The sequence below is a fragment of the Alligator mississippiensis genome, chromosome 8 (assembly GCF_030867095.1).
Source record: "Alligator mississippiensis isolate rAllMis1 chromosome 8, rAllMis1, whole genome shotgun sequence".
Classification (NCBI taxonomy): domain Eukaryota; kingdom Metazoa; phylum Chordata; order Crocodylia; family Alligatoridae; genus Alligator; species Alligator mississippiensis.
Genome location: NC_081831.1, coordinates 75,252,117 through 75,270,119, shown reverse-complemented (window position 1 = coordinate 75,270,119; position 18,003 = coordinate 75,252,117). Strand labels below are relative to the sequence as shown.

General features: G+C 43.5%; 1 protein-coding gene across 4 annotated transcripts in view; it reads left to right on the top strand.

Moving 5' to 3' along the window:
• Positions 1–10,796, top strand: part of AFF2 (ALF transcription elongation factor 2) — a 530,167-nt gene extending 519,371 nt beyond the window's left edge. For all 4 annotated transcript variants that reach the window (XM_059732873.1, XM_019492849.2, XM_019492848.2 and 1 more), the window contains one exon: positions 1,205–10,796. In XM_059732873.1, coding sequence (XP_059588856.1) covers positions 1,205–1,326 — 122 coding nt within the window. In that variant the 3' untranslated portion in view covers positions 1,327–10,796. The remainder of the gene's footprint in view (positions 1–1,204) is intronic.
• The last annotated feature ends 7,207 nt before the right edge of the window (positions 10,797–18,003 follow it).

The window sequence follows — 18,003 nt, the reverse complement described above, 5'->3', positions numbered from 1 at the left end:
AGCGTGCCAAAATACAATATTCTTATTTGACTGTCTATGGCCATGTGTAGACGAAACGGTGGGTTACTTCACTCTAAATTGAAGTGGTGGCTTTTTAAAAACACTACTTCAATTTCGGGTGAGGTAAACCCCCGTAACGTGTACACCCATGTCTTACCTGCCTCTCTGGTGGCAGGGAAGGGAGGATGAGCTCCCAGCAGGCGGAGCAGTCCCTGGGCAGTGGGGAAGGGCTGATGCTTCCCTTCATGGCAGCAGAGCCCCCTCCCTCCCCACCCCCAGGTACCCGGCTCGGGCCATCCCAGGTGGCACTGCAGCCACAGAGGGAAGGACTAGGTCCCCGCACAACTTGTGCAAGCAGACAGCCTCCAGGCCAGGGCAGAAATCAGGCTCACCGCTTTTTTTTTTTTCCTCCTTCAGTGGAGCCTGTCTTCCCGGGTTGCTGCCAGGCTGCCTGCATGGGCGGCCTGCACAGGCCCTGAGCTGCACAGAGCCTGGTGCTTCGCTCCACAGCTGTAGGGCAGCAAACTAAAACTCCTTGGAGGTGTTTTAGTTTGCTGCATCCCAAAGTCATTTAAGGCGCATTATGCCACCAAATGTGCTACAGCGGCTGGAATTAATGCGCAATATGCTGCCAACGCATGACAACACCATCACCATTAAAGCAGTACAAAAGCATTTAACCCACTTTGAAATGTCATACACACATGCCCCTCATTTTGTCTACACACGCCCTATGGCGTTCTAAAACCAAGTCTTTTTGTATTATTCCACTTAGTCCAGTGTCTGTCCATATGGACTGTGGAAGAGTTTGCATGATGGGTTACTAGATGTATATCATTTAACAGTGAGAATAATTCACCACTGGAATAACTTACCTAGTAGGATCTCTAGTATTTGCAGTCTCCAAGACAAGACTGGTCATCTTTCTAAAATATTTATTAATGCTTAAACAGAAGCAGCGGGCTTTACCCTGGCATTATTGGAGGAGCTTTTTTATACTATGCAGGAGGTCAGACTAGGTGACCGTAACAGTCTTTTCTGGCTTTTAAGTCTGTAGAGGGTGGTAATTTAAGAGTTGCTCTTGAAATTGCACACTCAGAGTTATGCGCTTTAAAGAGCTCACTAATAGCTTGGTAGCCAGGATGTGGTTAACATATTTTTGCGCGGTTACCCAAAACAATGACTCCCCTTTCCTGTGTTGCAGAATTCTTTGTAGACCTGGACTCAGTGATGGGACCGTTAACGCAGCACAGCAGTATGACCAACCTGGTGCGTTACGTTCGACAAGGACTTCACTGGCTCCGCACTGAGGCGCACTTGTTGTAGTGACTGCCGCCCGACTCATAACATCCCCATCGTTCTACCTCTACCAGCGCACAGACGATCACTGGTGGAACTCCACTCATTTCTGGAACTTTATTCATGTAACTTCATTTTTATTGCCTTTTTTGATATCCTATCTATTGGAAGTAGAAGTCATCATAAATGGAACTTATGACTGAAGAGCAGTATGTGTTGTACCATCTAATCATTTTCGACAGTTTTCTATGCCTTGCGTCTCCTGGATCCTGCCATCCTTATGTGCTTTATGGAATGGTACATCCCCTGCAGTATTGTTTTAAGTCCACACTGCCTTCAAGTGAAAACAAAAAAGCACTTTGAGAAGATATGGATTCCTGAGAAATAGTACAAAACGTCTTAAACATTTTAGGGTATATACAAAAAACCCCTTCTGATACAAATTGGTAGAAGTTATAGCTATTCACTCAAAATTGTCCTCCGAACTTGAACCAAGCTGTACACTGGTTAGTTCATTACCTGACACAGTTCACTGCTAAAATGTCATACTATCTGTAGGCCTGATCTCTAAAAGATAACTTTAAACTTCTTACAGGTAAGAAATTAGTGTAAGATCACCAAAGGTGTTAGGAGGTAACAGATTGGAACAATGCCTCGCTAAAGAAAGACGCCACTCTATGCAAGGAGGTTTTGATATTTCATTCTAACTTTATTGTTGGCTTAAGTAGGCAGCAAAATGCAGTTTTTAAGCAATTTCAAGCATTAGATTTCATAGTCTCTGTCACCATCCACGTACTAAATCTGTGACTTTTCTTTCCATTCTACTGTTTGATCTCAAACAAATGTTCATCCCATACTTTCCTTGGCAAAACAATCTCCTCTTGCATAGTGACTCAGCAAAAGCACATTTTAACAGGAGCGCTACACTCTAAATAAACGTTGATATTGTATGTAAAACGCATTAATGTGTATTGTAGACTCTAGATGAGATTCACTAGAAATTTACCTAACTGGCTATTGTTGAGGCATTTCTAATGCTGTGTGGCATTAATTTACACCAGCTTGGTTGATTTCAGAGCATTAGAAGCAGACAGTGAGTATGTCTACACGTGCGCATTTACTGCGCAGCAACCGAAATTACTGCACAGTATGGGCACGCATCTGTATGTGCACGCCTATACTGCACAGTAAATATGGTGACTTATACCGACTTGAGGATAAATTTGATACCTGCATCATGCATCAAATTTACATCTGATCAAATTACACCTGCATCAAATTACATCCAATTAGTTACTGCACAGTAATGCACGTGTAGATGCCTTACTGCGCAGTAACACTATGTGCGTGGACTAACTTGGGACTAACTTTAATCCCTAGTCAGACCACACACAGCGTTAATGCACTTTAACGCCTGCACATGTATATGCCAGCCTGTTCCCACTTACTGCACAGTAAATTTAAGCCAGTGTAAATGCACGTACTTCAGTCTACCAGTTCTCCAAATTGCCCCTTTTTTAAGCTCTTTTACTGTTTACCCATGCTGTTATATTTTGGACAATTCCTTTAGTGCACGCATAATCATGAGACAATTCCAATAGCATTTTAAAGCAATCGTGAATAAATTAGACCATTTCACTCACTCTCTTTTTTTTTTTTTCTTTATAAACTGCACTGTTCTTGTGGCGACACTGCGAGAAGCAATGGTGCATGAAATAAAACAAAATGAATTTATATCAATAATTCACAAGACTTTAAATGGTCTCCTATCATTTTTGATGTAATGCCTGCATACCTTACCAAGCTGTAAATTTCATTCATATAAACAAAAAGAAATGGCAATGTAAATATCATCCTATGTCACATCTCATTGAAATAACCCAATATGTGTATTAAATACCATCCAGACATTAGTTAATTGTAATTACCTTCTGATATATAATCCTTTATATCCTTTAATCTAGTGAGTTATTGGATTCCACTCACTGGGTTGTGACCAGATAAATAGAACAAATTTGCATTTAAAAGGTTCAGCCTATTACAGTTTTTAAAGCAGGTCTTGCATATTTGCAATAAGAACAGTTTTAATGATCAGGCCTAGACCCATTGTATATTAGCTCCTATTAATAAGTACCTTTTAAAAATTCTGTAACTCAGTTTCTTTCCCACAACTAGGTCTTGTCAGTGAGGCCAAAATGAGAAATACATCATTAGATAAATCATTCTGCTAGGGCAGTCTGTGAAGACATTTCCAGAACATCCACTTTCTGGATGACCCGACTGTCCCTGTTCTTACAGTAGTCAATGTACCCTTATCTGTTTTTTGAGGGTTTCAGTAACATGACTGAAACATGAATCCAATAGCATTTATCACACTGATTCTGGCCCCTTTTGCTAATGAAAAAAAAAGCCATGATAGCAAGAGCTATTCATCTGTTTCAAAGAAGGGGAATTTCAGAAAAACACTGCACTTTTACAATAGATTAGTCTGGTTGTTTCTGAGAACTCGACTGAAGTATTGATGGTCTGGTGGTGACCTGAGTTTTCCATTCTCTTTGCGAGGCCTGGCCAGTTGGATCGACTGATTGTTCTGTCTAATTAGGTGCATTATCCTCCCTTGTTAGTTTAATGTAGACTGAAACCCTAGACCACCATGAACTTATGAAGGATGGATACGTCTTGAAATACAATCTTCAGAGACAAGACTGGTCAAAGAGTTAGCTACAGTCAGTATATTATATTTCCCTATTGCTAGTAGTAAATAGACTCCTATCTCAAAATGTACCCTATATATTTGCAAATCTTTTGCCTAGACAGCTTAAAGACTTAGCCCACCTGATTGTGCATCCCATGACTTAGATTGAAATGTATGCTGAATCAATGGCACGATTATAATAAGTCCAGCAGTCAAGCCTAGGATCACAAGCCAACTTACTATTTAGCGGTCTTGTTTCAAAAGCGGCTTAGAAGTAAATTAAAAATGGAGAGTGAATTACCTTCTTATCCCTGGGGATGATGCTTCTTTTGGGTTAGTTATTAAGGATTATTGCACTTTTTACAGGCACTATATTCATCACATTTCAAATGCCAATGTGTCATCTTCATGGAATAATTCTCCTCTTTAAACTATTATTTCAAGCAGAGTTAATTGAATGAGATTCTGGGGGGGGAAACATTTTGATCCCTGAGCAATCAGAATTGGACATTTTTTTATCTAACCCTTTCAGAATTGCTACCTGCAGACATTCAAAAATCATGAATCAGGCCCTAAAAAAAAAAAAAATCATGAGCTGGCCTTCAAAAAAAAAACCATAGCTCTATTTAATATTACTTTTGAGGATTCTTTTATTTGCCATTTGTTTTCTTATCCCAGAGGCTGCGCTCAAGTCATGTCTTTGAGCTTTCCTTCATAACCATGGAAGTTACTTTTTTAATATCTCATGCAAATCTTCCGATTCCCATGACTGGGCTTTCAGACAGACACCAAATATCACGAGGCTCAGGATCAAACTACCAGGTCCGACAGCACTGCCCTCTCAGTCTGATGCTAAGTTATGTTCCACAAATTTAGAGCAATATCCAAGTTTTGTGGTTAAGGCTAATGGGCTAAAAGTGAACATTTTGGAGATCCATTAGTACAAGATAATAGTGTAGCATGTACTTGAGGAAGACCATTATGAACCACTAAATGTCAAGGGCTTCAACTGGTCCTAAATAAAACTTATGAACTGATTCAGGAGGAATGCTCCCTCTGAGAGCAGAATATAGCTGTAGCCACTGAAGGTCACAGCACTAGATGTTCTTGGGAGGAAAGCGTGGGAGACCCGTGGTATGCCTCGTACGGTCCATGTTCCCTCAATCACGAGTCTCTGAGGCAGAGCCTGTACTCCTGACTCAGACAGTCTCCCTTGGGGCTTTTTCACCTTTGTTTCTGGTTTAGCTTGTTGCTTAGTGTTGCTAGTGTTTGGGAACATTTGTCCTGATGTGTTTCTCTGTGTTTAATTTGGCTCGCAACTTGTTACGCGGCCTTGGGACCTTTAATCACTTAATAATCTCTATGTGGAAATATTGATTGTTTTATTTATAGATGTCCTCATTCAAAAGATAGGACAGGTCTGCTGCCTTGGTGCATTTCTTTAAAAAGACTTAAGGTCAAGAACTTGGGTGCCTTCTTATGAAACAAAGTAATCGGTGTCCTATTTTAGGACATGAGAAGCTAAAGGTGGACCATTAGCTAAAATCAATTTCTATGGCACTTTTCAATTCACAGATTTTATGACAGTCCTCTATTTAAACTTTCTGGGCTACTGACTTGCTTTCAGGTACTTTGAAAGGAATATTTTTGTAATTTTTGGTGCGTACCCAGTAACATTTTTTTTCTTCATTTCAGAGAATGTAACTAAAATTGCTGATAGGCTTTGTTATAAGAATAGGCTCTTCAGTGGATTAGGGCTTGAGTCCCAATCTACATATTTACTTTGAGATGGAAGACAAGCTCATCCATAAACAGTATTGTAGTGGGTGTTTGCCTGTGGGTGTTGAGACAGTCAGTTTGCTGCCGGGCAGAAAGTTGGTACGTGGTACTTCCTAGCATAGAGAAGAGAGAGGGAGTGATGCTGTTTTTATCAGGACATGAATGTGTTTGTTCTTCAGCAGTAGATGTGTGAGTTTGTGTGTGTCCAGAGAGAGAGAGAGATTCCCGTTCATATTATCTGCAGCGTCCTCTTGTCACAAGCACCGGTGCAAACAAACTGAACTGCCACAAAAAGTAATTCCATTTCTAACGGTTCGTTCGTAACCCACTGAATGGCAAAACTGTTACAAGACGGTGGCAGGCTCCGTATGAGTACTCCATCAACCCCCCTAGGAAGTATTTGCCATTCATGCTCCACCCATGACAGCCCAGTGTCTGTCCGATGGACGCTTTTAAAGATAGCAAAAAATAAAATAAAATTGCATGATAATAAAGTTATTTTGAACATATTACATTTGTATCATATAATGAAAAAGTCCTCCCTCTTGCAGGCTATGGAGGAGCTGTAGGCACAAAACTATTTGAATCCAAGGGCTAAAATGATCCTCACAGATTCCAACATATTGGACCCAAGCTCTGTGCAATAGTAGATCCTGCATCCATCCCCACCCCTTACACTTTGTTCTGTAGGCAGTAGCAGGCATGAATCCAGCTCAAAGCCACCCTCACTGCCCTCTGCTAATGGAACTATTCACCTCTTTGGCTTGCAGCTTGGGAGCTCCTGTAGGTATGGAGATGGGAGCTATTTTGGCCCTGAAAGCCTAATTCTATAGGTGTTCTGTATGTAGAACAGGGGTGGGCAAAATGGCAGCTCTGGCCAGTGGCCGGAGTCCATTTCCCAGCAGCCCCTGCCCGCGTGGCTAGGACCAGTTTTCATGGAGACCCCAGCAGCAGCTGCACTGATAGCACAAGGCCAGGGTTCCCATGGAGAATGGCCCCAGCAGCACTGGCAGGGTGCAGAGCTGCTCCAGAGTCAGGCGGGGATCTTGCAGCGGTGACGTGGTCCAGAACCAGGGCAGAGCCACGATCTGCAGCCTGCATGCTCCAGAGGCAGCGGGTCATGGCTCTACCCTGACTCCTTGCAGCGGTGACAGCACACTCCAGAGCCAGGGCGGAGCCATGATCCACTGCCTGCACGCCCCTGCCTGGAGCAGGCAGGCTGCAGATCACAGCTCTGCCCTGGCTCTGGATCATGCTGTCACTGCCACAAGATCCCAGCCCGGCTCCCCAACAGCTCCCCACCCTGCCGCATGCCCTGCCAGCAGAGAGGGGCCGGGGGGGGAGCTTGGGGGAGCTGTAACCCCTCCCAGAGGTGCCGTTGCCCACCCCATACAGGCGGCAGCTGAGCTCACCCCACTCCTGCCCGCAGCACAGGCCTCCCTTTGGCCACTCCATCAGGAAGAGGCTGGTGCCACTGCTGCCTGCCAGCACTGCTGGGGGCGGTTTCCATGGAAACCCCGGCCCTGTGCTATCTCAGCGTGGCTCCTGCTGGGGTCGCCATGGAAACCAGCCCCAGCCACACGGGCAGGGGGTGCCGGGAAATGGGAGTCCACTGCCAGCTGGATCCAGCTTGTGGGCCAGACTTTGCCAGCCCCTGATGTAGAAGCTCCATGCAATCCATTGTATCTAGAATTTCAATGACCACATTGCAATGCTGTATGGGACAAAACCTGTTTGCTTACCTCTTGCTGAGTCCCACTCATGTCAGTGGTATAAATCCTGTGAGCCGGATGGATGGGACGTGTGTGAAATGGTCAGGGACTTCGGTTCTACTGCCCTGTAAGCAGAGTCCCACTATATGTCGGTTCTCTTGGACCTGATCCCGCTCAGTCGCATCAGTTTGATTGGATTGGATTCTGTTATATAGCACTACTCCTGATTTACCCAGCATAAGTTAGAGAGATGAGTTTAACTGGGCAAACATTTAGGGAATGGTTCCTTATACATGTTCAGAATCAAGCACTGCTCTAACCCTAGGGCAACTCTACATTAACTCTGCTGTTTTCAGTGGAATTAATTGGGAGAGATTCTGTGCCCTTTTCACACTGATGTAGAGCTGGTCTTCAGTTGAGTAACACTGGGGTCGCTGAGCCCAGGTCTTGGCTCATGAGGCCTGATCCCCAACTGAGTGAAACCAATTATTTCAGTGGAATTGCACCCATTTGCATTTGGGTGAGGCTGGGCGCCACAGAGTTCAGTGAAGTTTCTCTTGATTCACACTGCTTTCTGAGATGACTTGATCTGTGAACAGACCATCCATTTATTCAGCCTTTGCTCAGGTGAAGTAACTTTTGACTTCAGTAGTACATGGCTGGGAGTAAGAGTTTCAAGGAGCTGACGCATTTATCCCTAAATTTTTCTATTGAGTTAGATAGTTGGCAACAGCAGACATCCTGTATATATGACAGGGGTAAAAAAGAAGTTCCTTGGTATAGGTCTGCTGACATTAGCAGAGTTGACCCGATATACACAGACTGAGGATCTAACCCATATACCCAAACTTTTTTTGTCCCAAATATATCTCTATGCAGATGAACTCCCAAAGCTTTATTGTAATGCCTCTTCTTTTCTGCCCAGGCAACTTAAACAATTGATGTACAGTAATCGGTATGGTAAGGGAATACTATGCTATGCAAAGTCATGGAATCTAGAGTACTTTGTAAAACTGCTTTAGACTGTGGGGTCTGGAAAAGTATCATCAGAAACAAATAGCTCTTGCTGTCCTGCACTTACCTGATGTAGAGTAAATGTTCACTCTGCACTTCCAAACTGAGATTTGTACACGTAGTGCGATTGAAAATTGTAGGGTTCTAAAAACTAGGGACCAGATCCTCTACTGGCATTCATCAGTGTTTTGCCCATTGATGTCTGTGCTGAAATACTGGTCCCATGTATCCTCAGACTGTGTTGTATGAACTAAAGCAGCTTTATAAGTATATAAACTCAAGCTCATTACTAATAGCTGAACACTTTGGATGAAGCATCCAAACTCCCTGCTAACAGAGTTGGAGGGCAATTTTTGCCTGCTTTCTAGTGTTGCATATGTCCCCTTTGTAGCTAAAAGGCATTTTGCAATTTAATTTTCTCTCATTTTAAATATTTACTGGCATCAGCATTAGCTTGCACAGAAAAACAGCATCTAAATTCCAATGTGTCATAAATGCTTTCAGTATAAAGATGGAAACTGCTACTCTTGCTCAGAGACATTGCGGAGGGCTGATGTGTATTTTCTAAGCCAAATGGTTTTTGTACTTTAAAAGTCATTGAAAATAAGTATTTGGGACCCAGTTCTGCCTCTCTCACCCTGAATGTCTTCATCTAGTTTGTCTCATTGAAATCAGTGGGACTAACTACATGCAGAGTAAATTACGGCTCAGCATACAGATGGCAGAATTGGACACTAAATAAGTTACTTGGATGCAATCAGGAGTTTAATTTTAGCCATATGTGTCATGTGAGGACACTTAGAAACAATATGTACATTTTATCCAAGCTGACAGTCCCTGCAATTCCATAGGCTATTGTATATTTTATTCCTGTGTGTATTTTGACATCTCTGGATTGCATATCTTCCACTAAATCTTAACTGTCCTCTTTCTTTCTTTCTTTTTTTTAAGTCAATGCTCAAGAGGTCTAAGACGTATCATTGCAGTGTGAAAACTGGTGTAGAGATCTGGCTATTTTTTGTTTTAATTTTCAGTTCTCCTTTGATCTGTGTTTTAGAATCACACTCCCATTCTTTTAAAGTTGCTTTTTGATTTCTGACAGCCCGGACCCGTGACATGTTTATACCAGTAACCTCCATAGTTACACTCGGCATCGGGCTCATGACACCTGGTGCAGAGTTACTCCAGGAATAAACCTCCATGGTATTTTTGCAGTATATAGGGGTGGCCGTTTGTTGAATACCCACTGACCTACTCCTCTACCAATAGTGGTGAAATGTTGTAATATCACCAACTGCAGCAGCTGTCCTGGGATAACGGTTTGTCTGTTCACTCCAGATCCTGGTGTATTTTACAACAGTATAAAAACAGCTGTAAATCACACTGGTGTAGGCCTGTTGTGTGTCCAGGCCCTGAAAAACGCAATATAATAACTAAAATAACCAGGAAAAGTAATAATAGCAAACTAAAGGGATGTTTGCTCTTTTTAGTTGTCTTGTTTTATATCTAGCGGTGTTTGGAATAGTCTAGATAAATGTGTAGTCTCTCACTTACCGTCTCCAACCGTGGCAAAAGCTTTTGTTTTGTTTTTGTTTTTTGTGTAGGAAAATAACCAAAATATCGGGAAAATTTATATATGCTTTCTTCTGGTTACTGGAAATAAAGATAATATGGTGACCTCATGGTCTTCCAACCAAAGTCGGATTTAATTTCTACGTTGATGTGCAACTTTAGCCATTGAAATTAGATTGCAGTTTACTAACTACCCCTTTAGCTTGCATTCTTACTTTTTATTTACTATTGAAGTAGCCTTTTTGTGTGTGTGTATGCAAATATCATATCCATAATCATTGCAATTCCACAAGGTGTCTTTGTTCTGAACAAGCATGTTATTCTTGTAAAGTTTTAAGTATAAGTTAAGATGTTTTGTACAGACCAAGGTAACTGTTAAAATGTCAAGCAATTACTGAAATGTTGTATAGTTAAAGGTTTGATTTCTTTTGCTTTATATGTATAAAATTGTATCCTGCCTGTTTTGCTTTGTGTTTCCAATGTGTTGCACAATTATGCATTTTGTTTACATTTTGTTCCTTCTCAAAACAAAAAAAAAACAACCCAGTAATACTTTATGTACAAACATTTTAAATGTACTTTTGTTGTTTTTAAACACAATGTCTCTGTATAAATAATATTGGTTGAACTGGTACATTTGTGTCTCTCATAGAGGGATTAATTATACTGCCAGTGCATTTGAATTATTTAAAAAAAAGTAAAATAAAATTTTTATGAAAATGTAACCCATTTTATAGCTATAAATTATTCCACATTCAGCTCATTCTCATCCCAGGGTACAATAAGGATGTTATGGTAAGTACTGTTTGTGGGAGAGTTTTCATCGGTTTTAATTTTTAACGATGCATTGGAGTCATTATGGAGAGCTAAAACAACTCAGTGTTGTGAGATTACATTTTGCTGATGCCACTCAGGAGGTGATGAGATAAAGAGTTTGTCTCATTCCCCTAGCTGTCCCCATTCGCAAGAGGAGCATGAGATCTTTGCCCAACCCCGTGCTAAACTGCTAAGAAGCCAATCTGCAAAGGAATAGCTTTGGCAACCAACCTATGACTTAAGCTAAAACCTGCTGGCCCCCTGCAAAAGGGGGGGCATTTCACAGAATCATAGAAAATGAGGGTTGGAAGGGACCTCAAGAGATCACATCTAGTCCAACCCCCTGCTCAAAGCAGGACCAGCCCCAACTAGATCATCCCAGCTGGGGCTTAAACACCTCCAAGGATGGAGCTTCCACCACCTTTCTGGGTAACCTGTTCCAGTGCTTTACTACCCTCCTCATGAGAAAGTTTTTCCTAACATCTAACCTAACCTAAACTTCCCTTGCTGCAACTTGAAACCGTTGTACTTTGTTCTGTCATTTCATTCCAGCAACTCCCTGGGGCCTAATTGAAGACAGAACCAGAAACCCGGTATTTTCCACCAACATCCCTAAACAGCTACAATTCAGCGCCAAGAATATCAGCTCCGAAGAGATGAGAAGCTCTCAAAAGATGCCTCCCTCGAAACACGAAGTCTGTGCCTCGTGCCAGAGCTGAGCACCCGCTGCAGGCCAATACAGGCAAAGTAAGGTGAGCACAGCCACCCGGAAAAGAATTACAGGGCTAAAAAAAAGTCCACGGTCCACCTGGTTTACAAGGTTAACATATCCCGCTGAAAACACAGGGCCAGATTAACCCGAATTGTCTGGTGCCTTTGTACCACCCTGGCAACACGAAGTAGGCATCAAGGCAGCTTATCCAATCAGTTCAACTGGGTTATCGGTTTATCAGCTTCATTGATCAGCTCGGTGCTGCTTGGGTATCCACACAGCATTGCCTAAACTCTGAAAGCCCTAGGCTGGCATTCGCTAGAAAAAACCTAGGATGGATTTTCTGGAATGCCACTTGCTGAGCTATGCCAAAGCTGTGGTGGAAGATCGCAAAAGGGATTTTAGTGGTAAAGATAACTGTCTGTTGGGATCATAAGTGCTGAGCGAACTGGGGAAGGAGTGTCTATTGCCTCTTATCATCCACAAAAAAAAAGTCAGCCATGATCTGTTTGGTCAGCTCAGAAATGAGCATAAGAACTGACTCTAGACTAGGCGGCTCCTGTCATTCTCTGCATGTACAGACTTGTAATTGGCTGTGAAGTGCTCTGTAATACTTGCCTATGAATGATGAATGACTCCACATCGACCTAAGTTGCATTTCATCGTCGGTGCCAGTGCACAACTCTGGCTGGGAAGGCAAGGGCCCACTAAAAAATGCAGAAGTATTCAGCCAGCTGCTACCCACATGCAGCCCAGTGATAGCAACAGATTGTGGGCCCCATCCTGAATTGGTACTGGGCCCCAGGGGGAACTCAGGACCTAGCGTAACATTTGTGTGCTGCTAAAGGAACCAGTGTACATAGAAGGGAGGGTTTCCTTCAATTAGTTTTGCATTAATTATACCAGAATTAAGAGTGCCTCTCTGCTGGTGAAGAAAACCTGGCTTGTCTTAGTCTCATATTCTAGAGCCATCGTGTATCACTAGTGCACTCACAGGGACTGATCCTAATGTCTCCGATTTCAGGGCACTTTTGGTTGGGCCTACAATGCCCAAGGATAATTGGATTACTGACTCTGCATTGAAAATGACATTTAGGCAAATTGTCATTGCCCATGGCCAACTAGTGTGTCTAATTAATCAGGGGCCTTGTCCTGAGGGCTGCGGAGCATCCAAATTCCCACTGGCTTCAATGACAGCGATGGATGTGCCACAGTGCCAGCAGTGTTGTACTTTGGTACGGTTTGGCACTTGCAGCTGGGCCCCCCACACACGTGGTGCAGACATTCCCCAAGGGCCAATTCCTGGTGTGCCCAAGTCCCACTTAAACTTCCAACTCTACCTCCGTGTCATTTGATGCAGGTTTTAAACCCTATTTCCACCCAAACAAAGCTGCTTTTGAGTTTTCAAGCATGCTTAGAAGGCTTCACTCCGGTTGTATGTGCTCTGTGTTGGGAGTAGATTCACCCAGCAAGGTGTGCAATTGTGTGCCGGTCCCTGAAAATGTAGGCAAAGTGGACAAAGAATACGACTGCTGCCTAGTGGAGCAGAAAGGCCCTTTCACCTTTGAATGGAACAAGAAACCCATGTCATAGACAGCACAGAGGGGGCTTGAACCTGCACGGTTTATTCCTAACAACGTGCCAACAACTAGGAACTGGCTGGGGTGGCCTCTGGCCTCCCTCTTAAAACTGTCCCACTGGGCAGCCATAAGGGGAAGGTAGGCAGGGATGGGAACAAAGGCAACCAGAGTATGGTTCAGACACTGATCTAACTCGTGAATGCCCTGGATTCTGTGCCTTGCCCTGCAGCTGAGGTAAAGGCTGTTCTAGCTGTAGTTATCCATTTTATCCCATGACTATTAAATGCAAGAATATACAGTGCCTTTTCACTACATGTGTAGAGCCCAGACCTCTTTTCTGCTAGCACAGCATCCAGCCCACTGAGCAACATTGTACTAGGGCCTATTCCTAGTCTATCATTTCTTCCCTTCTTCACTGCCGTGCAAACCAACTCCAAGTGGAAAGCTGGAGGGTTTTCTGGGCCTGGTCACTATAGGCATTTGCTGGGAGTGCAAGGTCAAACCCCAGCGGGGCAAGTGCCCTAACCAAGGCTCTTGGGCCAAAAGTTAGGAGGGTTGCCCTCTTCCTCTTCTGTCACAGTGGCTAACCATTGTTCCTCCTTGACCACACACTTTGCCAAACACACCTACTCCACCAGCAAGCACATGCAGTCATGATGGGGCCATCTAAGCATGCTCAACAGGGTAAGTGCAGCTGCACAGGTGGAAATAGGATTTCAAATCTGCATGAGTGACAGACAAAAAATGCCACTTGTGGATGCAGTGGCTACACTTAGATGCAGATACAGGAGTTAGACATGTAAAAGTGAAGTAGGATTTAACCCTTAGGGGCTTTGGAAGTGTGGGCTGGGCCTAACACACCCTGGCTGCCTATACACGTGCTCATTGGCATTCTAATTAAAATGCATTGGAGCAGACTCTATTAATCGAGTCTGCTCCAGACTCTAATTAGAAAGCTCCAGCATTGCTGCAGCGTCAGGTGTGTTAAGCCCCTGTGCATTTTTAAATGGCTGCAGGACACTTTATCTAAACCTTGTCAAAGGAGGTTTAGATAAAGCACCCCAAAGCCATTTTTAAACACATGGGGGCTTAATACACATGACGGTGAAGCGTTTTAATTAGAGTGGCTGCCTGGGAGCCTCTCTGATTAAAACGCCTCCCCCCCACCCACCTCCAAGCACATGTATAGGCAACCCCCAAGTTCAAACCCAGCTTAGGGATGGATTGTCAGTGAAACCTCAGGCAAGACATTCACCCACTCATGTAAAATGAGAATCCCACATTTCTACTCCACAGGGCTAACATGAGGCCAAAAGCCATGTGTAAGGTGCTCCAGTCCCAAATGGACAGAGGCATAACTCGCTATTTTGGCAGAGGTGGCCAAGCTCTTTTCACCCTGATTGTTGTTCTTGCTACCTGGGTCCCCAATGGCTACCATTCTGGTGCCCCTCCTCCCCCAAATCAGCATCGGGACCTGGTGCCCTGCTCAATCCATCCTAAGCACACTACTAGGAAGTAGCTAAAGGCTAGCTATGTCGTTAGACAGAATGAGATGCCATAATGGTTTTTCAGCCAACAAAGAAGGCTCATCTGTACATGCAAAGTCAGGGAGTTACACTTGTGACAATTTTGGCCCATTGCAAGAAGCTAGTAAAGCCAGTTGCAGCGAGTAAGGTGTGAGATACAGGCAGAGCTGCCAGTGTAATGCGCACAGCGCTTGTTGCTCACCCTGAAAGGCCCATCCTCCCCTTTCATTAACCCAAGGAGCTGGTGCATAGAAAGCATTCCTTAAATCATCTCACTAACGTGCGACTATCCTCTGTCCCCTTTGAGTGGGCTAAAAAGAAAATATGACCGTGTTAGAGCCAGGCAGTGGAGAGAAATTTCCCTTAGTCACATTTCAAAGTCCCTTTAAATATCTTTTTATCCTTTTGATTAAAAAGGAATGTGTGTGGGGATTTTTCAGTGCTGTTTCCCTCATACTGTGCTTATGACGTTGGAAGGACATTACTGTAGCTAATGTAAATGTGTCAAGCACACAGACCATGTGTGATGCTAATGTTAAATAGATGCTCAAGGTCATATGAGAAAGGTCCCAGTTGAAAACTTATATGTCAGGTCTGTAGACTGTCCTCCTCTCCCAGTTATGAGCCACGGTCTCATCTGCCTAGGGGGTGTCACAAAGCCACCCAAGTGGTACTAAGGGATGGACCTACTAGCTTAGAAGGAGAATTAGGTTGAGAAAGAAGGCAAAAAGTCCTAATGGCTTTTCCCACCTCTTGAAATCCCTGGAAAGTTCTGGCAGTAATTGTCCCATTCATTTTTCCATCTCATTCTACGTCTTTGGGAGGGGCCATTCCCCCTTTCTTCCTGCACACGTCTCAGATTTGGGTAGGCAACTGGTTTGGGATCAGCTATGACATTTCAGGATATATATTCTGCTATAAAGGTTCAAGGTTTGAGCCTAGATTCACCTGCAGCTGGTGATTTATTTTCCCGTGGGGTGAGGATGTTGGCTGCAAAGCAGTGTTTGAGTTAATTGCCAGTTTGAAATATTTCAAATTTTCCGATTTTTTTTTTTTTTTTTTTTAAAGCAGTCAGAAAATATTCTGGGGTAAAAATAATGATAGTTCTTCCCCACTTTTGTTTCCTTACCCAGTTCTGTGCCAGTCAGATTGGTGTTGAAAAGCACAAGAGAAAGTGCTTCACAAAAATCTGAAATCAGTGCTGGAGCATCCGTTAACTCTGAGTTCTTTCTAGCTTTCCACCCATTTATCCTATGGCCATTGTTGACTAGGGCCGACTACTGCTCTGTCACATCCTTAAAACTATGGAAGTTAAGGGGGTTTACTTTGCATTTCAAGCAAAATTCACTCCTTGCTATGTGCCAGCCAAAATGTCCATGAATCCATGAAGTGCCACTTATGCACTCCATTTGGGCTAAGGTGAGAGACCAAGTGCCCCCCCCTGCCCCCAGGGTGAATTTGCTTTTTGTTACGATAGTGCAAGGAAGAAAGTCTGCACCAGGTTTTGGCAACTCCATATTCTCTGCCTATCAAGCAGGAACTAAATAAAAAGGCTCTTATTGTGCTTCAAGCCGTTCATTTAACAGCAATCACCTATGTGTTCAGGATGTGCTGGCAGGGAATTATCTGCAATGGGAAGCTGCTTGCCAATGAGTGTTATAAAAGCTTGTTGGCTTTAGCTGTACCTAAAAACAGATGCACATCAATCAGCTAAGTGTAACAATCAGACCCAGGATGTGTTTACCGGTGTGGGTGTTGAGTAACCGCCACCCCCATGCAGCAACCTCGCTCCATATGGATGAGAAGCAGAGGAAATAGTTTCACTTATCACCTCCAGAGCTGAACTGCTAGAAATGTCCTGTTTCGGCACAAGTGGTGCATGGGGACCTGCCCGGGTCTTAGGCAGGTAGGTAAGTTTGAGCCGTAACACCATTGTGAGGGAAGGTAAGCTGGGCGCTCTTGCTAAAAGTCTCTACCGCTGAATGTTTGAAGGCTGGATACAAAGAGTTTTGTCTCTTGGCTGCAGAATTCAACTCCTCTACTGGTCCGTAAGAGCCAGCGTTGACCAACTTTAACAAAAGCCATACCTCTTTCCTTCACCTAATTCCTGACTGGACAGTTGGACCACATCATGGGAAAAGTGTTACCTCTATAGAAAGAAGCCAGTGCCTAACCAATAAACCTGCTAGCATCTGAGATAGACTCATTCTCATCAGTTGAGACATCAGTAGGCAAAGAGCATGCAGTTCTTTGCTCCCTGCAATGTTAGGCAAACCTCAAGCAACTGCATGGATCTGAAATTCAGTGCAAGATGGAGAATGGGTCCTAACCTGACAACGCAGCAGATGCAGGAATCCTTTCAAAGCAGGTTTCTTCAGGCCCTTGGAGCTGGAGCACTCTGATCTTCCAGCGCCAGGAGAAGTGCACTCTCCTACCCCTCTGTAAGCAAACTGGTGCTTGCCCTCGGTCGCCAGTTCCTGGAATAGTCAGGAGAGAATTTTGTTTTGATCAGGACAAAGGACTTTGTCTCTATATATGGTATTATGGAGATTGAAATGACAAAGTTAAAAAAAAAAATCCTCAGCCTTGTCAAAATGAAGTGCTTTAATAACACTGTTCAGTTATTTCCCAAACTGTTTGCTTCACCATTTTAATTTCACGAGGAATTTTTACTTTTTTCTCCTGACTTGGGTCAATGAGAAATAAATTGGCAGCATTTCCCTTAGAGCAGATATTCAGCTCTTCCTTGGGCCCTGATGATGTCATTAAGCTAGTTTTTTCAGGTCTTTCTCTAAATATTCTTTCAAGCTCCACCCGCTTACCCACTTCCTTCACAGCATCTTCATTGCTTCATCTACTTCTTCGTTCTGCATCCTTGCTCCCTACTTCCCTCTCTCTCTCTTTCAGTGCCTGTTCCTTTTCTCTTGCCAATGGCCAATCCCCTCACAACTGAACACAACCCCAATGTTACACAAAGAAAACAACCAGGCACAACACAATGGCAAACACATGGCACTGACAGGTCCCTGGCAAAGTACCACACCGCTCACTCCATTTGTGCCTTATACCTGGTCTCTTCTATACTTCCCCTGTAAACCCTTTGGCTAGGGAAAGAAAGTACGCATAAACCGGTATGAGTGATCGAAAACCGATTTAACCCTGTAACACGCCCTGAAGTTCAGAGCGCATAAGCCACTTTCAAAATGACCGAAACCAATTTAAGATAAACCTGGATGGATATACTATCAGACTTAACTGATTTAGGTTAAATCAGTTTATTGCACTTCTGTCCCAGATC